We start from the raw sequence: 27953 nt of genomic DNA on the forward strand, positions 1-27953 counted from the left end.
CTTGTGTTTTTTCAATGCAATGTGGTTTGTAAATATGTGCAGGATATTTTGGTGTCCAATAATGTCTGCATGTCAAACATTATATTAAAACATTTAGTAAACAAAAAACCTTATCCAACATTGTATGAACATTAATAGGGCTGTGTGTATGAGGGACTTACTCTTTATGTTTTCAATTAGGAGCGATGAATGTGTAGATTACAAAACGGTATTAATTAGTGGCTGTCAAACACTGAAGGCTTCAGTAAATGGACTCAATCACTTTTAACTCAAATTTCACCCAGCTGCAGTGCCCTGTTGGAAGAAAGCCACTGGTCATTCAAAGGCAGAAGCTCTACCATCCCTCCGACTGAAGCTGTCCCCTAGGAACACAACAGGTATGCCAGGACTTCCATCATAATAATACCAGCTTATAGTCACGATGGTGTAAGTATTTGGTCTGAGAGCTGCTGACATAGTGATATGGGGTCTAATGCCAGAGGTATCCAGGTTATACGGGCCTGCAGATTCAGCAGCAGCATGGGCCACTGCTGAGCATCTACTGGCTCAACTCTCATGGGAAACAAAAACAACGCCATGTGTACAAATATGTTGTCATTAAAGTGAGCTGTTTCAATGTCCGGAATCAAGATAGCTGGACCTTCATGCCAACAATATCTTAGCCGAGGTTTGATCAATCAGGTCCCTTCCAGTGTTAATTTCGTCGACTAAAATATTTAGTCTTAATTTTAGTCAAAGTGATATTTTTGACAACTAAAGTTGGACTAAAACTAAATTAAAACTTTCTCATGAGACTAAAACTGTGACTAAAATGTCCAGATATTTTAGTCGACTAAAATAAGACTAAATAAAAATGAAAAGGAGAGACTAAAATCATCCAAACTTCTATTGACAGTCTGAAAGAACCTCAGATCATTTAAATCCTCTGCCAAATGAACAGGTTTGTGCTTTATTCATGTGGAAGGAGCTCCATGAAGTCGAGAACCTTGATTAAATATTATTATAATGAATATTATAAATGCAAAGTCGACTAAATTCGTCTTAAATTTAGTTGACTAAATTGACATGCAATTTTAGTCGACTAAAACTAGACTAAAATTGAAAAGTTTTTTAAGACTAAATCTCGACTAAAATTCAATTACATTTTAGTCAAAAGACAAAGACTAAAACTAAAATAATATATGTTGTCAAAATTAACACTGGTCCCTTCCTCCAGGCTGTATTCTACTGAGGACGCCAATATTTGATCAGATAGCTTGCCTTTGATGACAGAAGAGTGCCCTCTAGTGTTCGCAGAGTTATAAGGCACTCAAAGCGCTTTACATCAAGTTACCGCTCATTCAATGTCAGACGCGGCGGGCAAGGTGGGTGAAGAAAAGTCTTGCCCAAGGACACAACGACAGTGAGCACCTGCGGGATTCGAGCAGCCGACCACCTACTCTCAGCACCACTGTCGCACATAGTCGTCCCAAGAAGTGTTAAAAGTAGAAATGGAATTAAATTAACTTTTTACATTTTTGTTAGGCCTATATCTACTCATACACTTAAATGTCAGACTGTGGCCTGTTCCTCCTCTGAACCTATTGCAGGGAGTGGCATGTGAGGTAGGCAGGTCTTTCTCTGCTGTACTGGTCCACCTGAAGTGAGTGAGGCATGAACAGATTGTGAATAACCGTGAATCATTCTTTACACAATTAACAGTGGCTGTTTGGAAACCAATGTTTTCCAAATTGCTGGGTTGCAGGTTCTAGAATGTGATGATGTCACCGGACCCAGCGGGGGGGGCAGGAGCCTGTTTTTCCTACAGCATTACACTTTCACAAATCGTAGCTACAAAGAAAATGTATGAATGACCATTAATATCATTCACTGGGTCCATGATCTCTCTGTACGAGACCAAAAATTTCCTCAAAAACAAAATATTTTTTCCTCTATATAATAGTATAGGCATTTAGACGCTGTGATGTCACCTGCAACCCAGCAATGTAGCTGTTTAGAACAACGGTCTGCAAAGTATGGCACCAAGATGGAAAAAAAAAGGCCTACTCTGGTATTCTGAGCACCGTTTCATGATCAATTAGGCAATAGAATGCAAAGCCTAATAACTTGTGGATTCAAACCTGTAGGACCTTCACATGAACGATAGATGTAGGCTAATGTGGCTGTTTGATCCATTTGAATGATTGTTCTGCCCAAGTAAGGGCACTGCACATGTACATGTACAACGACCTGTATTTTGAAGATCACAATGATCCATGAGTCATGAGATCATCTGGTGGCGCAGTGTGATTGTTGGGAATGAGCTCTGACTATGCAACATCAAGGGAACGTCAAATGCTGGAGGATGTGTTGTCCTTTAAAAGGTGCTGGCACCTCTCCCAGACTGTTTAATAAGGGTAATGGCAAGTTTGGCACCAGAGAAAAATGCTGCACTGTTATTTCTTCTACACATAGGCCCAGCCCTACACTCATTTTTATTAGGAAAGCCTATTACGAAAAACTGGTCAACTGTTGTTCTTATGTTATATATTATTCTGAAAACACAGCCTGCATCTATTACAGACACTACATAAACTTCTACAGTGTGAATTACAGTGTTGCTCTATTTTGTGACTGTCAGTAAAATGAAAAAAGGACGTTACTGTATGAAAGTTTCCATAGCCTGCCCTATACACACTTACAGTAAAGTCACATAGCAGATGAGACTCTATTGCTGTTTCTTAAAGCAGCTTCTCTTAGTGTTGTCTAAATTATTCACTTGTTTCCAACTACTTAGTCTGCGCCTTTCAAGCTCCGGACGGGTCAAGGGAAAAAATAAATAGGTCTAAATAAATGGACCTACTTTCAGTGGGTGTACTGGCTGTTTGTGTACTGCAGCAAAAGCACTTCAGTAGAGCCAAGACCCCCCTCTTCCCCCCCCCCCCACTCCTCCTACACACTGTTAGCCGCTCCACAACACTGGATTCTGTGATCTGCGCGTGCCTCCATGTCGCTCAAACCTCTGCCTCATCTCTAACGCAGGCCTCGTATCGATCGCAGTATTCCCGATGTCGCCTTTATTCGTCGTGTGGAAATCCTCCAGCTCAGCATCCTCTGGCTGCAGGGACCGTGATGGAGCAGGGAAGCCTCGGAGGCGGGCGGGGGGAGAGGAGAGGAGAGTGCGCCAGAGAACCAGCGCGCTCTGCCCAATTGATGACGACGGGTTTTTTTTGGTTTTTTTTATTGAGCGCTCGCTCAGCCAATCAGCGAGCAGCGCCGGGAAATACAGCAGTGCACGCGCCGCGCCGCAGATGGGACTTGCGTGTTCTCGTTTCTCTTTAAGATTATTGCTGCAAAACACAGAGCCGTGAAAAGTTACGATTGCGGGTCTTTTCAAAAGGGGCAACGTCCCAGAAAAAAAGAAACGGGACCGTTCAAACCACCGCGTTTCGACCATGCCTTTTTTAAAAGCGGGATGTGAAATGAAGTAGGCTGTATTTGAAGATTTTTTTACCACTTTTTTCCATTGCCCGGGAGTAGCGGTTAAGGTGAGCACACAGGCAGCATTTTCCGCATTGCATCTGCATCATTAGTTTATGTGGATGTTTGCTTAATTTAACTCACCATTTTGATCAAGAACGATTTTGGAGAAACGAATGTGTGACTTTGAAACTCAGCTTTCACTGGGTTGTGCATAGGCTGTAAATATAAAAGATGAATGAATCTGCGACCCAAGGTTCCAATTGTCTCCAAGTGGATACTGCAGTCCATTATCCTAATTGCCATGATGATGCTGCTGCTGTGAAATTAACACAACTGGCTGCTTTGTTGTATCACGAATGCTGTTTTTTTTTTTTTTAAAGTCCTTTTATGCTTTCTGCGCCATAATAATGATAGTTTTATTGGCTATAGCTTAAGCAAGTGTCAGATGTGCTGAGCCAGCAAAAGTGAGGTTCTGTACAAGTATGCAGTACTCACCCTGTCCAGTACATTCTTAGCTCACTGTTCATATATTTGCCCGTGAGTGTCAAAATCCTGCTTTTATGCATAATGTATTTGTAGGCTGGGGGGGGATTATTCCATTTTCATTGGAATTCTTTTATCCCAAGAACTGATAATGTATTGATTTGGGATAAAATAGACTTTTTTTTCTGATGATGTGATGTTTGGGACTGATTGTGTGCTTGGGATTTTGTGCTCACAAAGGTTATGCATCTGCTTCTCGGTCCCTGTGGCCATTAGCGGCATACGGTCGGGGGGCATACCTTACGTACGTGCGTGCGTGCGTACGTGCGCGCGAGGGTGTGTGTTCTACTGTACTGCCATTACAGCAGTGCAGGAGAAGTAAGATGGGGTTAAACCTATAGCTGATCACTGTCTCAGATGGCTGGTCAGGCTCAAGGCTACAATCCTACAGTGTTTTCTTTAAAGGGCCAATAGTGAGATGATAGACTATCATTTTCACATCCATCCATCCGTCCATCCATCCGTCCGTCCGTCCGTCCGTCCGTCCGTCCGTCCGTCCATCCATCCATCCATCCATTTTCTTCCACTTTTCCGTTTCCGGGTCGTGGGGGCAGCTGTTGGAGCCGCCCAAATCACATTGCACCAGCCCCTATGGTTCCTCCTGCAGGTGGTGGGTCAATAGAAGGACGGTCTCATGTTTAAATGGGCCTGTTGGTCTCTCATAAGGGTCCTCTGAACCGCTCTTTGTCTGACCCGTCACTTAGGACCGGTTTGCCATGAGAGACCCTACCAGGGGCACGAAGCCCCCGACAACAGAGCTCCCAGGATCATTCGGATGCTCAAACCCCTCCACCACGTTAAGGTGGCGGTTCCAGGAGATCAAACTTAAAAGCAAAACAGTTGCCGAACCACTCAATTATGTCCCAAAGTAAAACAAGTGTTGCACCTAACAAGAGGTGTGGGAGGGTCTTCCTTATCCCCTCTTTAAGAAATGAGCACTATTTTAGCATTATTGGTGTACTTTAAAAAATTCGTCGGATCACTCAAACGTGCAGTAATGTCAAAAAATCATCTTGAGGGCCAGAGACTTTCTATGCTGGAGGGTCGGATATTGCCCCAGGGCCTGACTTTGCCTACACCAGCCCAGCTCGGAATAGATACATTAGAATAGGTGCACCCACAATATTCAACTGGAGACTACACTTTTCACAGAAAGGTAAACAAAGAGATTTGCAGTAGATACAGGTATTTGCAGTTATACAGTATACTTGGGTGATGCTGTTACTTTATGCCACCAAACAATTAGGAAATTGCTTCAGGCTTGCTTTGCTTAATTATACCTCATTGCCATTGATATATTGATTGATGATGCTATGCTAGTTTTATCTTTATGCACCCCCCATTGATTACAGAAACGGAATTACTCACCCAATGAGCAGTTCTTCTTCCAGCTTGTATTCCTTATTTCAGCATTTTTAAGTTTCCACATTAGTGACTCCCTGGCGGACATGCCTGGAGCTCTGCGGGTTGATGGCTCATGAAATAGGCTTCTGTACCGCAGCCCACAGTATAATCCCGATGCTCTTCTCTTCTCTGATGCTCTTTTACTGGTGATCAGGTGCTTTGAGTATCAAAGGCAGTGGATGGGAACTCCCTGGATTCACGATTTCAAAGCGCTGCAGGTTATTTCAGTTTTTCACAAATGAGTTGAGATTATGTTTACGGACCTGTGCTCTTGCGCATTATTTGGTGGGCTTTGCCTTAACTTCCTGGCAGACTAGAGATGTACTGTACTCTGTTTGACTCTAAACACTCTCCTTCAGAGTGAGAGATTTGCTGAACTGTTGTCTTCTTTTGCTGCACTGCGCGTTTCACAGAAATGCCATCAGCACAAGCCTCTTCAGCCCGAGGGACAGATTTATGTTCTGAATAAACAGGCATTCGCAGGACAGCTGTTTCCAAGCAAACTCACAGTTTTTAAGGGAATACACAGCAGTTTCCACTCTGAATGGAATCCTAGTTTCTTTTAAGGAAGCCTACAATGACACACAAATAAAAACGCATCCAATATGAAATAATAGTCATGGGAAAAAATAGCTTTCGATCAAAGTTTGTCTGTTTTTTAACATTCATGAATCCATTGCCCATGATACAGAAAGTTACAGTATAGTCTACACACAGGCTAGAGGCTATACTAAATATATACATTTTCAGCTTTAAAAAATATGTATAAACAGAGGGGAATACTTCCAGAACTCATGCAGGTACATTTACATTGAAGTTGTATCTGTTTTGAGGAGGGCTTAGTGTACAGTGATTATAAGACAATGGTGGTGTATAGTTCTGTTTGTATCACAATGTTAGCCCTTTGTAACATCATCTAACAAGCTACACTTGGAAGCCTCCAGTTATCCTGCCTCTTAGCTTGCTGTAAATCTCTTTCCCCAACACTGCCCCCTGGTGTTGATGACGAAGGCCAATGGTTCTCAAACTGTGGCACTTGTACCATCGGTGGTGATGCTTGAGCTTCTTCAGATGGTGCAGGTTCATCTGCAATTTTAGACTTTATTTGTTTCATTACAGATTATTTATTTCATGCTTTTAAGTTAGATTGTTTCTGTTGTTTCTGATTTAGAAATGATAGTGGTAGACATAATTGAATCCAATTTAGATCTAGTTTAGACCCTTTGCTTTTCAGTCTGATGCTTTTTTGTATTTTCCCCGTCATAATAATAAGATTAATTGCTCCCTAATTGTGTTGTGCTTCACAAAGTTGACATAGAGATGACGTAAACAGACCCTGTGTTTTTGGTTGTGTAACAAGTGTTCTGACTGGCTGAGTACATAGTCCATGATACCTAAAGAGGCCGTAGTGTGTTAAAGTTTTTGAAACAAAAACCTCAGTTTGGCTAAACAAATGTATTAGATAGTTTACAGCTGACTGTTTGCAAGATGAGGGAAGTGTCTTGCCCCTGAGCACAACTACACAATACAACCATTGTAGAGGAGTTGTGTGTGCAGACTGTGCTCCCAAAATCAGAAAATCTTTCGGACAGTCCAGGTGGTTCACCGTGGAACTCTCTCCCAATGGACTAAAACTGCCAACTAATGTCAGCATCTTTAGCAGAGAGCTCAAACAGAGGCTGAAATTGTGCCAGAGTTTTTCTGATGTGTAAAATGTGCATTGTTTTATCTACCGCAAACTAAAAACCCTCTATGGACAGGTGCACATGTGCTATAACACTTTATAGCACATACGATACGATACGATAGACTTTATTAATCCCAAAGGAAATTCAGTTTATCAGCTGCACAATCAAGTCACACATACAAACATCAAATTTAAAATATAAAACATAAAACATAAAACATAACATAACATAACATAACATAACATAACATAAAAAACACATATACACATATACAAATTGGCATATACATATACATTTACCTTGTAAAGATAACCAATTAACCCCTTAACGCCTGAACTAATTTCCCATTATATAAAAAAATTTATTATCAGTGTTTTTGCTTTCAAGCTGATGCTAAATTAAGTGGAGATTGTAAATTTTTATGTCGCACATAGTATAGATATAGTTTTAGGTATGTTGCCAATCGGCAACAACAGGCATAAGTGCAATTTTGGGTATGTTGTAATTCGGCAACAACAGGCAAAAGTTGTAAATGTATGAAAATGACAAAATGTATTTATTCACAATTATTACAAATGTAAATGCACTGTAAGATACACTGAACACTTGTGTATTCAGGTTAGGATATTAGAACAGTAAACAGAGCTAACGCTTTTCACTAAATTCTTGCAAAGTGTTGATTTTGAGCAGCTGATGCCGTCCTGCAGCAGCAGCACTGGTAACAGGAAGGGCATCAGGATGTTCAGTAACATCTTCATTACTGCTGTTCCTGTCATCAGTGCCTTCCCTGCTGCTGCTGCTTTCATCACCTGATGTAGGGAGGAGAAAAAAAAGCACTTTATAAAGGTGCAGACAATTTATCTACAAAATATCTACAATTTTTATGACTAATTATCAGATTTTGCTCCCTTTCCTGAGGTTTTATAATACATTGTACATCAGATACCTCTATGTACCATTACTTATTTGCAAATTATATTATAATTGCACATTATTTTCGGACGTGGAACTCTTGTTTGTGGTCCAGTAGGTCCACCTTGTGGTCGCTTTGCAAACAACACCAACGGTTTCATTTTGTTCTGTGTAAAAAAAGGGCTAACTTTTTTTTTTATATCTTTGTATGTTATTGTTACAATGATTATAGAATTTCACTAAAATGGCATGTTCTAAAAAACGTTTTAGCACTGTAATACATCTAAATACTACTAAAATGCGGTCACTGTGGCCACCAGATGGAGCTACTGCAGTTTTCCTTTATGGCCTGATGTTGCCGATTGGCAACGTACCTAAATCTTCAAATAACAAAAAAAAAATCCATCACACGAAGTTCATTCCAATCAATAATCTAAAGATGGAAACAAGGAGCTGCTGCATAATTTTATTTTAGCACAACTCAATTTACATTTGAAGATTTCATCAAAGTTGCTGCCTCGATTTGCAGAAATGCTATTTCCGCTAAATAGCTACCATGACCCGCTTGTGGTTCCTTCTCTGACCGGTCCTACGAGAAACTAGTGCTTGCAAAACGTTCCTAGGTACGGCATGGATGTGCGCAAACAGGTATCAAGGGAAAACGTGCGTTATTTTAGCCACAGTCTGGCAAGAAGAGGTATGTTGCCGATTTACGCCAATAGGCGTTAAGGGGTTAAAGTTGAACAAAAACTCACTTGTTTAAAGAGGGGGTATTATGCTTTTTCAATCACATAGCACCAGTCTATAGCACACTACAATGATGACCAAACCTTCTGTTGGTCTGTAAATGCAGTAAATTAGAATAACTGACTTGTATAAAATTGCTCTCTCAAAATGGCTGTAGTGAATGTCTTGAAATAGGCCTCTGTCTCTTTATGAACCTCTGACCCTTTCCAACACGCCCCCTCCACACGCTGTCTGTGACATCAGTGGGGAGGGGGTTCTGCTGAGGAGCAGTGGTTGGTTACTCGGCTGGTGACAAAAGCTCGGAGGCGTCTCCAGGAGGTGGGGGGCGTTCCTAGGAGGACTCAGGCAAACCTATCCCTAAAATGGCTGCCATCAGAGTTTTTACAGATTACTCAAAAATACGTGAATGTGCCAAGGCAACACTTCAGGCATGTTTTTAATGAGGGAATGACATAATAACATGATGTAAAGCTTGAAAAAGTCGATTTTGCATAATACCCCCCCTTTAAAATGACAATCATTTATCTGTTGAGTTAAAAAAAAAAAAAGCATCTGTGCTCTTTCCCTGGACATGAGCCTAATTGTGTGTGAGGTTTGCTGACCAAGCACTTTTGTTGCCTAATGGCACATTGGAATTCCTGTCTGACAGCAGGAATACTTGACAGAGTGTGAAATGACATTTACTGACGCCGAAAATGTTGCATGGTTACATACAGCATTACAGCTATTATATAAAGAATCTTTTTGATGTAACATAACGTAAAATAGTATACAGTGATTGTATTCCAATCTCATATGGTTTTGAGGACAATCCAAAACTAAATATGAGAAGCTGAAGTTTCTTTACTCAGCACTTGCTGCCCCAGCTGTAGTGATGATACATTCCCCTCGGCTTCTTCCTGTTATTAACTGTGCCGAATGAACTGGCTAAAATTCATGTATTATTTTTAGCATTTAGAAAAAAATAATATTTTACTTTTTATTGATGAATAAAGATGAGAATACAAGATACTGCTTGTGTGAAAATGGTCAGCTCTGATCAGCTCGGGTAAACTCACATTTGCACTGGAGCTGTCCCTCTGCATTGCAGCACTCCTGCTGGAGCTCGGAGCGTGCACCTTTCTCTGTTAAAATAAAACGTCTTTGTATGAGCAGCTGCTGTGTCTGTGCATAGTGTCAATTCCGTCTCCTGTTTGCTCATTGTTTCATCAGTGTCCACGGGCTCAAAGTAAAGGAAGGGATCTTCCTCATTTATGTCAGAGCAGAGTGATTTCCCACAATGCACTGGGAGCCTCTCTGAGAGCCTAAACCAGCCAGTGTGTACAATGATGCTGCAGCTGTGTGGTGACCTTGCACTAAAAAGCTCCCTCAGTTAAGTGCTGTGTCAGCACAGAGTGTTAACATGATTATCTGCATTCATCTGCCAAAGACGGCCTGGAGACCACATGGCACATCAAAACAGAAAAGACAAAAAAGATTGTACGCCATTTTGTTAAGTCACTTTAAATGAAACATAAAGCAATGACAAGCACAAAACAGTTACAAATGGTGGCGCCATATTTGGGGACTGGGCAGCGCTTTCTGGCTGCCTGAAATGGGACGTATGAGATGCAATGGACACAACCTTACCATACCAGTATCGGCGTCAGATTGGCGTCAAATGACTAGCCGCCCCAATGGCAACTTTCAGTTATCACATGGATTCATTTGACCAAATCTTTTATTCATGGGGCGACAGTAGCTCACATTGTTGCGATAATAGTCTTTAAGATTACCAAGTGAGGAGTAAGTGAGAGTGAAATTTGAAGGTAAACAATCAAGTTCCTCCCCTCCCGATTGGACCAGAAAGCAGCTCCAAGTTTACAAATTGAGGAGCGTGGGAACAAATTTTCAGAAGGAAACAATCAAGCTCCCTCCCCCTTCCCTCCCGATTGGACCTGACAGGCCGGTTACAAATATGAAACATAAAGTATTAGTGCCCCATACATTCATGACCCAGAGTTGCAAGGTAAGGCATGCTGGAAGAATGTCATAAGTAAGATAAGACGGAGTTACAGTTAAAGAGCAGAAGTTATTGTAACAGGGCAGGACATAATTAGTCTTGTTGCAGTTTGTTGGCTGATAATAATGTTTGACCTGGATGTCCTTAGTTACAGTATGTTTGTATAATGATGCCTGGACCAGTGACTTGATCTTTGATGTGCTGAAGAATAAGCAAACGACATGACAAGTTCACCGGATCACCGAGCTCTTTCTATCGAACCATTTTAATAAGCCATGGCACCTCTCTGGAGAGTTATACCCTAGTTCTCGGATCAATTGTTGGAATCCAATTAATTTTTGCAAGCTGCTATTTGGATTCAGCTCACAGCAGAGACTTTACTTTTTGTAAGCAATCTACAACACGACTCTATGCAAACTGTGGCTTTATTCACGGACCAGTCGCTATTGATCCTGGTAATGCTCAGAGAAGTGGCGTGCTGCAATCAGATGTGTGAGCAGCATTGGCAATGAGAGGTGTACTGTGTGCATGACTACACTGGAGGAGCTGGGAAGGGAGGTGTGTGTGTGCGTTGGGGGGGGAGAGAGAAAGTGTGGGTGTGTGTGTGTGTGGGGGGGGTTGGCTGTAATGCTGCAGTGGAGAGAGAAGTGAGCGGAGACTGCAGTCTGCTGCTTATGGGAGACATCACACAGTGTTGCCGGCGCAAAAACACGGGAGCCGGTTTCCACACTGTTTGACTCAATATTGGATGGGACAGCTGGTGAGGGAGGGGGGCACCGCATCCAACTGGTGAGTTGTGCCATGAATGACGCATCGTCCACAGATATGATCGTACAAAAAGGTAGCAAGCTCGCCCGTCTCGTCTCGTGTTTTCAAACTGATTTGGCCAGACAACATCTCATCATGGGATTGCTGTGAATGTTTGTAGAGTAGAGATGTTTTCATTGATGTCCTGATAAGAGCTGGTGTTTAGCATTAGTGATTGAAAGAAGGAGATGGGTCATGTCATGAGATTATAAAGGGGTTTTGCCATTTGTAGCCATTGCTTTAGTAAAGGCGTGTGCACTGTGGTAAGTTCAAGCATGAAGTAGATTGTCGGTATCAGGCCACAGCAGCTAGTTTGACACCAAAAAGAAGCAATTAGGAAAAGAGTAAGTCGCTCAAAAAAAAATCCTTTTGTGTAAAACTTTTATTGCATGTGATTTTTTCTTTTTCTTTTTCTGATGCCACTCTAGCCATGACTTGACTCTGGCCTTGATCCAATCTGGCTGGACACTCACGCGACTATATGCAGTTCTGGACAGCTGCCTGACACTATCTGGATCGCCTAGCAACAATCCTATCTCAGAGTATATCGCGCACACTCAGACCTCCTGTTCCATGAATCCATTACATTTGGTCATAAATCTATTTAAATGAGGCAGCACACACCTGTAGGAGTGCATCCCCTGTGGTGTGAAGAGAAGGTCGCATCTGCATTTCATTGACAGACGTTTTGATGGGTGACAGTGGCTATTGTTCACATTTTGATGTCCCTGGAGGGGATCACTGGAGAAATTCAATTTAGTGCATGACGCCTGTGTGAAATGCTGGTCCCTCTCTGATGGTCAGCTCATTTGGAGAGAAATAGAAACAGTTCCAAGAAGATGGGATGAAGGTTTGAATCCCTCCGACGTGCATCGAAACACACCCAGAGTTTGGTTGCTCGTTACTTGTCGTATGCTTGAACCGATGACACAGAAGAATTGCAAACACAACGGCCAGTGGACCATCCATTGGCCGTTGTGTTTGCAATTCTTCGTTTGAATGAATAATTCACCGACATGGCCAAACTGACATTCAGGTTGAGGATTGCTGTGAACCTGTGCTAGCTTAATCTTGTGCAGGAAGAAAGCGTCAATAAAATGAATAATGAAATAAATTAAACTGTGATAATTGAGACCCCGAGGAAAACCTTACTTTACCCTGGACATGTTGAGGACTGTTGTGACAATTTTAGTCAGAGTTACTATTGTCTAATAACCAGCCACAGTATTGTGAATACACAAACAAGTGTCCTCTCGTCTGATGACATGCTGAGTTTCAACTAACTGCCGGAGAGTGCCAGCTCCCTGCATCCCAGACGAGATCCCTTTCACACGTAAAGACACATTAAAAGGCCTGTCCGATTAATCAAAGGCCTTTCCTGATTGCATTAACATCCCAGATGCATCCAGTTGTCTGTCTCCCATGTATGTGCATTTGCCGCCATGCTGTTCTGCCTTTGATGTGTTCACCTATATAACTTGAGGAGAAAGCCGACTTCTCCAGAATTACCCATGGACTTCTCTGTGTTGTATTCGCCGCATGCGTAATGAACCTCACACTTGACCAGACAACATCTCTTTAGTTTTTCCTTTTGATTAGTAAGAAAATCCACAACAGGACTCAAATGGTTTGAGAACGCTGTGGATTCCCTCCAGAAATGCAGTAGGAAGTGTCTGGGCCGAAGCACTGTCGCTTCAACAATCAGGTGTGAGATAAAGGGAGATGGATTGGTTAATGGTTGTGAAAGATCAAACCATTAATTCAAACCAGGTGCATTTAGTGTGTGTGTGTCCTCAAATGCTTTATGTGTTTGACGTGTGTGTTTTTATTGATTTTGAATATAGTTGATAACTTGATATAGCATGCAAACATCCTTAAAAAAATGAGTTCTCTTGATATTTAAATGCTGTATAAAAGGTCACGGCCTGTCTTTATCTCTGTACACTCACCTTTTGATTTGGCTTATTGTTCTCTGCAGTAAACAGAGTGGACCAACAGCTGTTTTTTTATTGAGATTTTTACATCCACAACAAAGTAGTTTATCTGTATAGTCGTACTGTAGTTTACCAGCCCTCTTATTCTGTGTTTGGGAAATGTGTCTCATGGTGAGTAGGAAATGTTCTTAAATCATTTTACTTTTAGCTGGTTCCTGGTATTTGAGCAAGCGGCTGCTAATTGCATGACATTTGTGTCAGTTTTGTTTTGCCTCTGTGGGCAGTCTGTATCTGTTGGTTTGTTTTAAGACAAACTGGATGTGAAGTTCCTTTGCCTAATAAGGAGTCTGACTGTAAATAAAAAAGATAAAGCAGAGATTTTATGACTTACTCTTTATAGTATTGTGTGTTCATGTCTGTAAATAATCTATGTTTTACTGTCTTTTCAGGGAGACTGTGCCTAGACTGTGACAATGAAGTTTAACCTGTTCAGGAAGCCCCAGGCGGTTGCGGCCCCAGAGCCCACAGGGACCACCACTCAGACCATGGCCTCTCCTACTCCAGGGGTTATTTCCACAACAGCCGAGGCGGGCCCTCCCTCCAACAACACGGAGATCAGCAAGAATGACATGTTTGAGGAAATCAAGAGCAAATTCTTGAATGAAATTGATAAAATCCCTTGTAAGTTAAGAATCCTTGATGAAAAAACATATCTCTTAAGCTCTGCAGTATATTGTAGAGTTAATCATCATAAATCATCATAAATATCCTCACATGACCATTCGTTTCTTCCATGACAGTGCCTCCTTGGGCCCTGATTGCCATAGCTGTAGTTGCTGCTCTGCTCATCCTAACCTGCTGCTTCTGCATAATCAAGAAATGCTGCTGCAAAAAGAAGAAGAAAAAAGGGAAGAAGGGCAAGGATGGCATGAACATGAAGAACATGCAGGGTGGTGAGGTAGGACTCTGGCTTTGTCTCTTTCACTTGCACTATTATCTCCGACTGCCATAATGTTCCCGTATTAACAGGGTTTGATCTTTCAGCAGCAGCAACTCTTTTAGGCAGAGCCGTGAAGGACACAAGGAGAGCTTGATTCCCTCCATATACTTGTTGTGGTGGTAGTGCTAGTTGTGGTTTATCTGTGTGACGTATGCCATTGTGGCCCTGGGTGAAAAATGATACGCTTTGCAACCAGTTGGCAGTGAATAATGTGTTTTCTAGTTTTAACTTTCAAGCTTTGAATTTGGCTGAACTAAATTGATGAGGCCTTGGGAAGGGGGAGTGAATTCTAAGGGCACGAATTATATATTATGGGCCCAACTAATATCCAGAAAATAGACAGTAATAGACGGAACAAAATACACTATTTTTTATTGAAATGGTATACAGCTTTAGTGTGGCATGGAGGCAAGACACTGTAACATCCCTCGACTCTTTCGAAGAAGGACGCAAACGCTTGTTACTTAAACTCTATAGTCTTGAAGTCCTGGACAGCGTATGAGGAACCCTTGGGATTGATTTGTGGTCGCATCAACCGAGATCTAACTAAGATGAAATCGATCGGTCCTGGGCACACAGACGTGACTTATTGCCGAGTGCACGTGAAGCGTGTCATTTCTCAGCCTTACCGTGCTGCTGCTCGTGTGGTGGTGGTCACTGTTCGTTCGTTGTGGAGTCTTGTGAGTTCAATCTCTCCTTCTCTCTCTGCTCTCCTCCTTTCTCCCCTGCTTTGTGTCTGTCGTGTGTGTGCCTCGTGTTGTCACTGTCGGATCACCGCTCAATACGGTAGGTGGACAGCTCCCACTGCTCTCCGGCCTCCTCTATGGGCTGGAGAGGGGTTTGATGGAATGAAACTCGTAGCTTCCTTGGCTTTTGTTTTGATTTGTACATTTGTCTATAGCTTGATTTGGTGATGATACAGCTTGAGAAATGATAATGGAAAGCTATGATGTGCTCCATAAACCCATCTGAGAGGAGAGACTAACCCGTAGGCTGTGTTCACGCTTGGTCTACTTAAGGTGAACCTTGGAGGGCTTCTGGGGTTTGCGTTGTTTGTGCAGCTTGGAAGCAAATAGACTAACATTGTGTTGAAAAAGGAGAAATGAAAACATGTCCTTATTTTAGTTTGTACGCACTACCGGACCCTGAAACAGAGTCAGGTGATGCGTTTTCAAGCTGCAAATATGAAACGTAAATCCCTGGAAGTGCACCAGGGTTCACATTAAGTGGCCTAGTGTGAACACAGCCATACACATTGCTCTGGAACAATGTCACTTTAAAACATCAATGTAAAAGGTGTGGTATTGTTGGGACACAAGACACTTAAACACTAATAATATTTGCATGAGATTATGGGCATGACTGGCTGTTTGGAATAACGGACCAAACTAAGTGTAAGAGCCAAAGTTATACAATCTTTCCTTGTAAACTTGAAACAAAAATCAATATGGCTTAGTCAGAATGACTTGACAATGTGATGACCATAACTAATATGGTGCAAGATTTGGTAATACTTTACAAACAGACGGGCATGCGCTTTAATCTTGAACTCTTTGTTGTAATAATTGCAGAAAGAGAGATATGTTTAGTGCCACAGAAAATAAACCTAGCTTAAGGATCAGCACTTTAATATCCCCCATAGCCTATTTGATCTGGGAGAATATATTTTCTGTTCCTTTTCTTTTCTTTTGACACCTAGTTCCTTTGGGGTTTTCAGTATAGTCAAGAATGTTTGCCTTTTTGACCACTCCCGTTTCGTATAAATTCAAAACTTAATGTTTGCATTTTGAACCCTTTTAGTGGAACTAGCATGTGGCTGTTACTGTAATGCACCAGCATGTTGACTGAAATGCCCAAAATAACAAGAAAATGTGTGAAATATTGAACACTAGTTCAGTAAGTTCAAATGTTTTGTGCTACTAATCTAAGGTTTAGAGTGTAATGTATGGAGAAGGGCTTTGTTGTAACAGGTACTGCACAGGTAAGCTTGAACCTATAGAAACTGGAGCTCCAGTGTCTGTGGCATGCTGTCTGTTAGGGAGAACCCATGATCAGGCCTGTGTAGTACATATATTGATGAAGTGTTTTTATTTACACAGAAACACCAGGATGATGATGAAGATGAGGGAGAGACCGGGCTGACAGAGGAGGAGAAGGAGGAAGAAGAGGAGAAGGAGCAGGAGCCTCTGGGGAAACTGCAGTATTCCATTGACTATGACTTTGAGAACACAAAGGTAGACCTATGTGCCTCATCTATATCTTTGAATCAGCAATTGCACAGTTCAACTTTAGCACTTTACTTTTATCTACTTTAACTTTTTTTTGCACAAAAGTTGAACAGACCTAACTTCTCATTGTTACTGTTGCTACTTCTAATATGTGTAGGGCAGACAACAGTAAAACTTTTTATCGGCTTCACACAACACATTTCTCATGACTCTGGCTACCTTGATATCTCTAATATTGACTATTTTCTTTTTTTTTTTTGACAGTTGACTGTCGGGATTCTGCAGGCTGCAGACCTCCTGTCCATGGATTCAGGCGGGACCTCAGATCCTTACGTTCGAGTTTGCCTACTTCCTGAAAAGAAGAAGAAGTATGACACCAAAGTCCACAAGAAAACACTCAACCCTGTCTTCAACGAGACATTTGTGTTCAAGGTCCGTCTTTTAGTTTCCTCATCTAAACAATACCTTGCTGTTTTCTCTCTAAAGAAGACACATTATACTACATGACACAACTGGACTGCGCTGTCAGGTTTGCTGGCCTGTAGCCTACACACAGTTCCTGTTCATTTTAATTGGGTCTCTAGAGGATTTGTATGTCGCACCAGGTCTTACAGCAGAAAGCAGATAGGCGCGCAGTACTGTAAATCTGTACTGACTGTTTTCTTCTTGAAAGTGTCTATTGCTTTCAGCTGCTCCTTTTTACCCCAGCTATTTACCTTATTCATCCTCTACTCTCATAGCTTTTATTTATTATTTATTTACAAATGTGTTTTATTAAAGTTATTTGTTCTTTATTTAATCAGCGAAGTCCCACTGAGACCTCAGAACTATCTTCAGGGTAGGAATGGGACTTTCTTGCTGTGAAGCTATTTTCTGATGCCTAAACAGCGTGATCCTTTTTCTGTTCTTGTTTCTAACCTTTACCAACCCTGTCACTCCTAAGGATATTCTGAACGACGTCAGCTCTTCATCCTATGAAACAATGGCAGTTAAAGATACCTTCTTATGTTTCTCAGGTTCCTTACGAGGAGCTGGGTGGGAAGACACTGTGCATGTCTGTCTATGACTATGACCGATTTTCCAAACATGACGTGATCGGAGAAGTCAAGATTGCCATGAATACCATCGACCTGGGCAGGCCTATCGAGGAGTGGAGAGATCTGGAGAGCGCCGACCAGGAGGAGGTTAATAAGTCTGATTTTGTATTTGAGACACAAATGTAGCAGTAAAATGTTTTAATTATTAAGTTGTGCGTCATTTCTGTGTCTCTGTGTGGACTGTTTAGCCAGAGAAACTTGGAGACATCTGCATCTCCCTGCGTTACGTCCCCACCGCAGGCAAACTGACCGTGTGCATCCTTGAGGCAAAGAACCTGAAGAAGATGGACGCCTGCGGACTGTCAGGTCAGACACAACAGAATGAATGAGGATGGCATAAATATAAAAGAGCCCACTTAAAGGGGCAGGTACATTTTTATTATGCAAAAATGTACTTTTTCCCATGTTATAAAGTTGTTTCTCATCAAAAACATACCTGGAGTTGTGCTTCAAGTCACTAGCGCATCTTTCAGTAAACTTTGGATCTTCTCCAGTGGCTATTTTTAGAACCCCGTCGATCGGTCCAAAAAAGCTCCTCCATTCCCCAAAAGCTCCTGTGGAACCCCCAGGAAATGCTTTCCTCACCTCTCAAAGTCTTGCTTAGGCGCTGTTTATATGGCAATAGTCTCCAGGAAAATGCAGAAGTGTCGTCCTCTGCTCGCCTTTGTCCAGTAAACAGCGCCGTGTTCAGAACACAGAGAAATACATTTGATCAGTTTTTGCCTCTTTAAAAGGCTTTTGAGTGACTTTCTAAAGCAACTCTGGTGCTTTCTATTGTAAAATAGTACAAAAATATTGTATTTATAGTAACAGTCATTACTAATTAGTTGCAGACCTTTTTTTTAATAAATATAAATGTGAGAAGCTACACAACACAATATAATGAGATTGTTAGTTTAGCCAAGGTTGTGACGTGACCGTTTGGCATTTGTGGTTTGTCCTCGTTTTCTCCTTGTTTTCTCCTGTTCATATGAGCGGCTGACAACGCAAAGTTAAGAAATTCTCTGATACTTGGGTGAGATATCTCACATATGAAGATGGTGACTCCATGGGCCTCTTGTCCTGTAGAGGGGGAATGGTTGCTCACAGTAGAGGATATTCCTCTATCGTAGTCTTTTGCAACGGGTTTTCAGAGATAGGTGCACGCAGGGGTCACTGGGTACTGGGCCCGCCCGGGCAATTTTATTCCCACATTTGCAAGCCTTTGGCGGTAGCACGTCTTTTTCCATGGCAGAGAAGAAGTGAAGCACTTTAGTAGTAATAAAATATAAAGTTGCTTATATTGCGACTGGCAGAAGTAGCACTGGTGCTGCTGGTTCGCCTCCTCCCCTCCGGGCTCTGCTGCGGCCCCGCCTGTTTCTGTGTGCAGAGGCCCGCACTCTCCTCCTAAAGAAATATATTTTTGCATAAAAGAGGACTAAACATAACCAAACTAAGACTAAGGCTAACATAAGAAAAGTGAACTTAAATGTTTGTGATTCCATGAGGAGCGGTAGCAGCGGCCTGCTGCTGGCGAGGTGGCATACGCCGGCGGGTACCCAGATAAGGAGGAGGAGAGTGCAGACAGGTCTCTCCTCAAAAGCCCAATGTGACCCTGGGTCATAATACTCCTCCTCTGGGGAGCAGACATCACGTCTGACAGTCGGGAAACTGGCTTAATGCAACAGAGCTTCTGGGGGAACAGCGTGAGAGTGTTCCCCATATGTGAGATACCAAAACAGAGAACGGCCTCAGACTGAGATATTGAACTGCCTCCCCTAGAGTTTTCAACTGTTTTAGCAGTTTATTACGAAAACCTGCAAGAAGCATAATATCCCTCTTTAATCCATGCTATTGGATCTATTCTGACAATGACAGCTATGGCCGTTTTGCAAAGCAGATCGGAAACATTGGCCCATGTGGCCATCTTCGTCAACAAAGGTCCAGTTGCATCGATTGAGAATTATTTTTTTAATTTGCAGATATATGCTTTATTTATTATTCATTTTCGTTGTTTAAAGGGGCTAGATGCAAGTTCTATATTAAGCTCATGCATGACGGGACTTCGGATTCGAAGAAACACCTTTTTGAGTGACAGTGCAGGATTTCAGAAGGAGTTGTGGTGAACAGTTCTGAGCTCATTCTACACATTAGGACATTGCTCGAACATGAAGGGGGAGGAAAATACTTAATTTTAACATTCAACATAAACGCTGTATTGTCCCTTTAAAATACTTTTGTTTATTTATGTTTTTTCTTCATCTTCATTGGCATTTTATAGATCCATATGTAAAGATCGCGCTACTGCAGGGAGGCAAGCGACTGAAGAAAAAGAAGACCACAGTAAAGAAGAACACGCTAAACCCATACTACAATGAATCATTCAGCTTTGAGATCCCTCTGGAACAGATGCAGGTACTTTGGTATATTTGGTCTATGTATTTACCCTGCTTGATAGGAAATCCCGTATCAATGAAAACACTGTCAGTGTTGTTTCTATCTAGGGCTGAAAACTGATAGGTTTGTGTCCAGTCATTCCCTCAAGTAATAAGTGGGACATCTTAATGGTTACTAAACCATAACAACAAGTAAAAAATAAAAAAACAATCATGAAAAGCCTTAACATATGGATTGGACACATTGTAATGCAGTATACAGGTTTATTGCATAAATTTGTTATTTTTTCTTCTACTTCCCACAGAAAATCTTAGTGGTTGTCACTGTGTTTGATTATGACAAAATTGGTAAGAACGATGCCATTGGGAAGATCTTTGTGGGCAGCAAGGCGACAGGTTTAGGCCTGAAGCACTGGTCCGACATGTTATCCAACCCACGGCGACCCATCGCACAGTGGCACGTGCTGCAACAGGAGGAGGACATCGATGGTCAGCTGGCAGCTCTCAACGCAAAGAAGTAAAGAGCTTCACCAGCCACCTGCTACTGCACTAACCTGAACCTCCCCTTGCCTCCACTGCATGAATTACATGACCACAGCGTCATGAAACCTGCTCAGCAAAAAGAGACATCTATTATATCCGCTTATGGTAAAGTCTATCAGGCCTCTGTACGCCTCACATACCTCAGTGTGTGCTGGGAAGACTGCTGTTGAGTTTCACATGACTGGCTCAGGAGAAATCATGTCTTTCTTTCTTTTGAAGAAACTTAGAAACTGATTCGTAGGGTGCTGACACTGAATGAAAGTCTTGGTAAAGAGAACACTGGAAATATAGCTTTAGTTTAGTTTGTAGAGCATGCTTTACTTGCTTCCCTATGGCACTGCGTACCCCATGCCTACTATTGTATTATGCTAATAAATGTGTGATCTTACTTGCAATAGAAAAACCTGCGGTACTGAGTGGTGACCTCTTTAGTTTACATTAAGTCTGTATATATTAAAAAAATAAATAAAAAATCATTCAGAGCAAATAAGGTCAATTGAAACACAGTGGTGGCTGTAGGAAGGTCTAAGTTCCATCTTACATTTGCGATTGATATTATCCACAGACCATGAAAGGGTAGTGTTCTTTAGTTATGCCTATTTGATGAGTTGAGTTTGCTTGCTTGATCTTGCCTTGTTGACACATCTATGCATTTAGCTTCAACAGACATTTACTGTGACCCCAGACAGAATGTACTATGACAGGGTGCCTTTTATAAAATGACGCTTTGATTAATAGAGATACTATGTATGTACAATGTTGTACTGTAGTATTTTTGACACCTAAAAGGAATCTACCTAGTGTTAGAGTTTTGAATTCCCACATATATTTGTGAATGAAAGGTTATCAAAGGCTACCAAGGGCGTGGCGACTTGTTGCTAGTTTCAAAAAGCATTTAGAGTTTTATGAAACACTATTTCATTGTTAGGCTTATAAAGCGACGAGCGTAGCACGTAATGTCTGAAACCCTCAAAACAGAAACATATCAGTAGGAAACTTTAGAAAACTTTAAGGAACAAATGTAGCTTCTTCCATCTCTAACATTCTCATTGCTTGAACCAAATAGAACTGCAGAATGGAGCATGTATCATGCTTTGCAGTGTTTCATCTCATTTCAGTGGTATAGTCATACATTTATATTAGTGCAGAGCTTATACAGTCTGACAAAGCTAATGTGAAAGTAAAAGAGCAGTTCAAAGGGAAGAGAAAAAAGGTCTTGTCACAGTGCTACTTTTATTTGCTTCAATGCACTGCGCTCAGTTGCCAATAAGCTCAAGCATGTACTGTATTCAGTAGCTGGTGTAAATAGTAGCATGTTTTGAGGTAAAATAAATCTATTGATGTGTGTTTGTGTTCTGTCCCTTTTGATAATAAAATGACCTAAAATAATGTGGCGACTGCTGTGCAAGAACAAGTGTGTGTTTGAAATGTCAACTTTTGGATTTCAAATAAAGCAGGTTTGCTTTGTACCAAATGAGAGACTATGTTCCAATGCTGTAATGCATGTTTTGTCTTTGTATATAGTCCAGGACTACGGGTCCTTGGTGTGTCTCAGTGTACCTTTACCATAAGTGTTTACTTCAGTTATCTCCTGTTCATGACAACTTGGTTATTTTTGTTTAGCCGGTCAGTGCTGCGAACATACATTTGAGCAAATCATACTTACAAAACAACAACACATAACCCCACACACAAACCAAAAGGAAATAGCATTTCAATTAAAGTTTAATGTCTTGCAAATGATTGGTTGACTGTCTTTATACACATATGTATATGATCATTCTCTTTTGTGTGCTTTTGAGGAATTATTTCAAATCAATGAAATGATTGCAATCCAATCAATGGAAGAGACTGTAAAGCAGACAACAAAATCCCAGTCTTCCAAGGCTATGTTCTCTGTGCCACAGAGCAGACCCTATCAGAGCATCCACACTGCAATACTGCCAACTATGTATCACCACCATCTCCACAGTCTCGTGTTCCGTGTGCACGGAATGTCAAAACATATTGTCACTTCTAAATGTCCTTGTTTTGTCTCGTAGAGGTGTGTCCATGTGCCTTCTGTGAATTGCATGATTTATTATTTTACAAAGTAAATTTATGTTTTCCAGTAAATGAAAAAAAGACCAAAACAAATTGTACAGTAAATAACTCAAGGGAAATGGGACATTATGTGTGTTGTTTAAATGTTATCCTAGATGAAAATAAACATTTGTATCTGTCAAGTTTGCCGTTGTGTAGACGTTTACGCAATGACCAGTAGGTGGCAGCATGAACAGACCAATCCACTGGTGACGCCACAATAACGCATGATCCACGAAAGCTAAACAACTGAAGATGTTCATTTTCATATCGAAGTCTAGAGAGTTAATGTTCCGGCCCGAGTGTCTGCAGCACCCAGGTTTATACCCAGGTTTATACCCAGGTATATGTTTGTTGCAGACCGAGCACGTGGCATAGAAGGGTCTTGCAGATCAGATATAAAGATGCAGAGTTGCCAGGTTTATGGTGAGTGACTTTATTCCCAAAAGTATGAAAGCCTAGTCTCAATGTAATGTGGGCATTTTTTTTTAAAGGAAACAACTTTACATTTGAGTGGAAAAGTCTTTACGCAACTTTGGTGTTACATCAGCTCTATACAGTGTACAGTACACACAATAAATATAACAATAGTCTAAAAAATAGTCCGTCACAGTTGGTCAGATTTATTTGGACAGTTTTGTGATGACTCTGATCAAAGCACCGTTCTCATCCTTCAGTCTCTGGTTCTCCATCTTGAGCTCTGCTTTCACCTGCAAAGACACAACCAGCTCTACAATGATGTATTTATTTAGGTGAGTGACAGTCAATATCCCTTAATAATATTAATAATAAATGAAATAATATAATAATTATACGTTGCACACATAATCATCATATGTCTAAAAATAAAGAGGCAAAAGTTGGCACTTTTGTTGGCACAAATGGAGAACGAGGGAAAATGTTCACCGCTCAAATCTGATGTTTAGTAGATTGATTTGTGTTAAACTAGTCAACACTGCACCATTTCTCTGCACGACCTAAAAACGGCTTTGTTTTCGTGTAGTAACTGAAGGGGCGGGCCGCACACGCGAACTTCCGGTGTGTTCGGGAATGTGATGTCATACCGCTAAGCATCATGGGATTAGCAGCAATTATAAACTAATGGACACCACAGTGTGTTCGATGTATCTATCAGCAGCAATCAAGCAGCAACGGAGTTGTTCTACAGCTTTTTTCTCCCCCTTATTCTGTTTTTAGCCAATGTTAGTCTATGAAAATGTATACTAACAGCTGTAAATATGGCGGATGTCCATGGTAACAGTGGAATTTCCCGACCTCTATATACAGTATAAAGTACCGGTAGTAGGGGCACACACATTAGTAACGTATCTACTAACTAACTATCTCTTTTTGTATCACGCCAGTTCAAGTGCAACATAGAATGAACTAATATCTAACGTCATACTTCCCAGATATAATAGATTTATGCTGGTTTATTGATTAGTCATAAACATACAGTGCTTCTCATTCACAGACAAACAACAGGTTTTTGTTGTATGCTCCTGGACAACAGTGAATGTAACCAGTAAACAGAGAACAATAGGAAATAGGAGCCAGACACTGCAGTCACGGACAGCAGGGAACCAGGCCCTAACCAACACTGTAAATGCAAACTGTATCGAGGTTTTATACCTTTAACTGATCCTCTATGTCCGATATTCTCTTTTTCAGCGCCCAACTTTCCTGCGATGAAGAACTCAAGATAAAGACAAGAGAGTGAATTGTGAACACATTAATGGTGAGTTTACCTTCTTCTCTGTGTCCAACATGTTGGATCCACAAGCTCCCGGTCGCCCTTTCTGCAGCAGAGGAATTTCTTTTATTCACTTTTTTGGAAATGTTTCTTATGATAAATGTCAAGAGAAAACAAAAAAGAACATCCAAAACAAATGTGTCATTATTGTTGAATTTAGCGCAAGCAGATATTACTGCAGCTAGGATTTTTCATGTCTCATTTGTGTCGTTACTTGATTGTGTTTCTGTGTGGGTATTTAGAGATGTGTGAACTTTTCCCTGAGTTTTACCTGTGCTCTCTGCAGCTGGTCCTGGATCACAGACAGTTCCTGTTTACTCGTCTCTAGTCTGGATTTCAGCCTCTGATTGGTGGCCAGCGCTTTCTCATACATCTGCATCATGAACGCAGTGAGTATTTCAAATTGTATGTTCGATGCATTGCAAACGACTTTTCTTACATAACATCCTTTTTAAAATCATGATCAAAAATAAGTTGATTTATCTACCAGAAATAGTTGATAAAAAAGGTTATAAGAGCGATTAACTTATTTGATTGGGACAGTGCACATTAATGATCAATCATATACGAATTGTAGATCAGCCAGATTATTGCTGAATTTCAGGTGACATCACAGTGTTCTAAAGGCCTATAATATTTTGTAAATGATTTTATTTTTGAGGAGATTTTTGGTGTTGTACAGAAAGATCATGGAGCCAGTCAATGATATTGATGATCATGTTTGTAATTCATATGTTTTATTTTTAGATACAACTTGTGAAAGTGCAATGCAGTGAATGGGAACAACTGGCTCCTGCACCCCACATGGTAGTGTGACATCATACAGGTCATGGTCATGCTTTGAGGGGGAAAACAAAGTAGAGAAAAATCTAAACTTTCTCCAATTATTCAAAAACTACTTTAAAGGGCTATACAATGTTTAAAAATGTTAAATTTATGTATTTTCCTCCCCCTACACGTTGCATCAATGTGTAGAATGAACCTCGACCTATTCACCACAACTGCCTATAAAATCCTGCGCTGTCACTCAAAAGTTGTTAATTCGAAGTGCCATCATGCACAAGCTTAATATAGAACCTGCAGTTACACACAAGACCTGAGGTGGCAGTAGTGAGTATTAATATGACCAACTTGCATCTAGTCCCTTTAACGAATGCTGAATTATGAATTTAGTTTTCTACAAAATAAAGACATGGAGAAGAGCAAAGTAGTTCAACAGTCCATAATAAATAAGTAATGATGCTTCGTGTTAGCATTCGTTAGCATTTGTTAGCTTCTACTGAACAATCTGCTGTGGAAAAAAAACATCCATATGGGCCCAATCTAGACTTGACTTTATTTGTGTGTGATAAATAAGTTTATATTCCGCAAGAAAACAGCTAAAAAGAGTGAAAAATTGATTTTCCCAAAAGATGTTTCCTTCCCAATGGGCGCTGGCTGCTCTGCTTTATGACCACGACACTGGGGGCCGCCATTGCTCCGCCATTGCTCCGCCATTGCTGTAGTACCTCCATATTGCCACTAGGCCCCCATTGAAAAGCATTGGAGTTTAGACACCTTAAAAACAACTTTAACGCCTGGTTTCAATTTTTTCAACACTAGACTAGGCTAGATATTCCTCCTGAGATAACGCTGGGTTAATCACAATATATGAAACCAGGCTGGTTTTCTTGAATATAATTTTTGAAATCTCGTACTTAATGAGGTTCGGACTGTTAGCATTGGAGCAGCGCGAGCTACACGTCACGCAAGGGCCGAGTCTAGGTGAAGATCCCGCCCGTATGTCCTTTTTAGGAACATGCTTCGTCAGAGCTGGGGAGGGGGAGTCTGTAAATCCTCCATGAATTCCCCCACGACCGTGGTCATTATGGTAAACGGGGAGGAGTGAGCATAAGACGTCCATTATTTTTTACAGTCTATGTTCCTTCCCCCTCGGCAAGGCCACGCCCCCTTCTATGATAGATACAGACGCCATTTCGTCATAGAAGGGGGCGTGGCTTCGCCGAGGGGAAAAATAGAATCTTTAGAGAAACATAATTGTCCACTCTTTTTAGCCATTTTCTGGTGGAATATGAACACATTTATCACATACAAATAAAGTCAATTGTAAATCGGGCCCATATGGATATTTTCTCAAAGCAGATCGTTCAGTAGAAGTGAAAATACGGCAGTTGTAGCTAGCGCTAGCTAACCGGTAGCATTAGCCCGATGCTAACATGTAGCATTATGTTAGCATTCTCCGTTATTTATGTATTTATGGGCTGTTGAACCACTTTGCTCCTCCCCATGTCTTTGTATCTTTATTTAGTAGAAAAATATATTCATAATTCAGCGTTTGTTAAAGTAGTTTTTGAATAATTAGAGAAAGTTTAGATTTTTCTCCAACTTGTTTTCCCCCTTAACTGTTTTTAAACATGACCATATATGGGCAATTCCAGAGATGCCGTCTGTATCTATGCAATAGAAAACCTCAATAGTAACGATTCAAAGATATCAACAATGTGGGCCCTCTACAGCTGCCAAACATATAAAAATAATGGATAATCTTTCAGCTTCATTGATCATAAGGCTGACTACCATCTATAAGCAAAATGAATCAACATGTATTTTTGACCAAGGTCTGCAACCTAATGAAAATGGTCCGACGAGCCATTTGTTTGGTCCTTACACACCACTGCTTTAGAATATTATGATGTCACATGAGCACAGCCAACTCTTGAATATGTTCAGGGACATTTCCTTTTTCTGTCACACCTTTTTGTAGTCATTTATCGCGGCCTCTTCCTCTGCTTTCCTCCGTGCGGACAGTCTGTTTTCTCTCCTTAAGAAGTACGACTCTGCATGGTTCACAGCTGTGTCACTGGACGTATTGGACGTATTAGCAGATCTCGCTGAGTTCAATCTGAAAATGCAAACCATCAGACCCGTGTGCTGCAAGCAAATCTGGTCGTCACATGAATACGGTAATACATAACAAGGTAATGCTGTATTTATGTAAGGTCTCAGTCATCCGGGAACTTTTTGTTGTAGAAAAGGTTTTCAAATAGTAGTCACTTGGATGATTTTGTTCAGAATTCTCTTCATCTTCTTGCTGTTTTACTCTCAGCTAGTTTTGACGTGTTACCCTAAACTGGAGTGAAACCTGCAGTAGGGTCTGTGAAACCTCAGAGGGGCTTCTTGGATGAGAAGCAAAACATGTGCAATTCTTAACATCAAGATTGCTACATTATGACAATCTTTACTACATTCATTTAGTAAATATAAATATCTTTAAAAGAGGCTTACCGTGACAGTCTGTCATTCTGTAAAAGAGACAACATTTTTGGTCAGTTTAGCTAATAGCTACACCAGTTGACATAACTCAGAAAATCTAATG

At 41.0% G+C, this 27953-nt stretch overlaps 2 protein-coding genes across 4 annotated transcripts; one reads left to right on the plus strand and one right to left on the minus strand.

Annotated features, from left to right (window-relative positions):
• The first annotated feature begins 3400 nt into the window (after window positions 1-3400).
• Window positions 3401-22344, plus strand: syt2b (synaptotagmin IIb). 3 transcript variants are annotated; one of them, XM_079579050.1, is made up of 9 exons: window positions 3401-3527; window positions 13949-14180; window positions 14300-14457; window positions 16599-16733; window positions 16992-17159; window positions 17744-17911; window positions 18013-18130; window positions 20085-20218; window positions 20505-22344. In XM_079579050.1, the coding sequence occupies exons 2-9, from the start codon at window positions 13973-13975 to the stop codon at window positions 20718-20720; spliced, it is 1305 nt and encodes a 434-aa protein (XP_079435176.1). In that variant the 5' UTR covers window positions 3401-3527; window positions 13949-13972; the 3' UTR covers window positions 20721-22344. The 3 variants fall into 3 exon arrangements, with proteins under 3 accessions (XP_079435176.1, XP_079435175.1, XP_079435177.1); XM_079579049.1 differs by lacking the exon at window positions 3401-3527 and adding an exon at window positions 11388-11547; XM_079579051.1 differs by lacking the exon at window positions 3401-3527 and adding an exon at window positions 11388-11547 and having other exon boundaries at window positions 16608-16733.
• A 972-nt stretch (window positions 22345-23316) lies between these two features.
• Window positions 23317-27866, minus strand: LOC306979911 (protein phosphatase 1 regulatory subunit 12B-like). The gene is made up of 6 exons (XM_079579069.1): window positions 27863-27866; window positions 27332-27479; window positions 24849-24950; window positions 24573-24623; window positions 24457-24507; window positions 23317-23534 (listed from the first exon to the last, which is right to left on the minus strand). The coding sequence occupies exons 3-6, from the start codon at window positions 24948-24950 to the stop codon at window positions 23448-23450; spliced, it is 291 nt and encodes a 96-aa protein (XP_079435195.1). The 5' UTR covers window positions 27332-27479; window positions 27863-27866; the 3' UTR covers window positions 23317-23447.
• Between the last annotated feature and the right edge of the window lie 87 nt (window positions 27867-27953).

Source organism: Gobius niger (assembly GCF_951799975.1).
Source record: "Gobius niger genome assembly, chromosome: 20".
NCBI lineage: Eukaryota > Metazoa > Chordata > Actinopteri > Gobiiformes > Gobiidae > Gobius > Gobius niger.

Bases quoted from the DNA above. Each gene is read 5' to 3' on its own strand.
- LOC306979911 (XM_079579069.1), bottom strand. From the start codon at position 24,950: ATGTATGAGAAAGCGCTGGCCACCAATCAGAGGCTGAAATCCAGACTA. The intron at 24,508-24,572 runs GTAAACTCACCA...TCTTCATCGCAG, and splicing joins TGTTGGACACAGAGAAGAAG to GAAAGTTGGGCGCTGAAAAA. The intron at 23,535-24,456 runs GTATAAAACCTC...GTGTCTTTGCAG, and splicing joins ACATAGAGGATCAGTTAAAG to GTGAAAGCAGAGCTCAAGAT.
- syt2b (XM_079579050.1), top strand. From the start codon at position 13,973: ATGAAGTTTAACCTGTTCAGGAAGCCCCAGGCGGTTGCGGCCCCAGAG. The intron at 16,734-16,991 runs GTAGACCTATGT...TTTTTTTGACAG, and splicing joins ATGACTTTGAGAACACAAAG to TTGACTGTCGGGATTCTGCA. The intron at 17,160-17,743 runs GTCCGTCTTTTA...TATGTTTCTCAG, and splicing joins ACGAGACATTTGTGTTCAAG to GTTCCTTACGAGGAGCTGGG.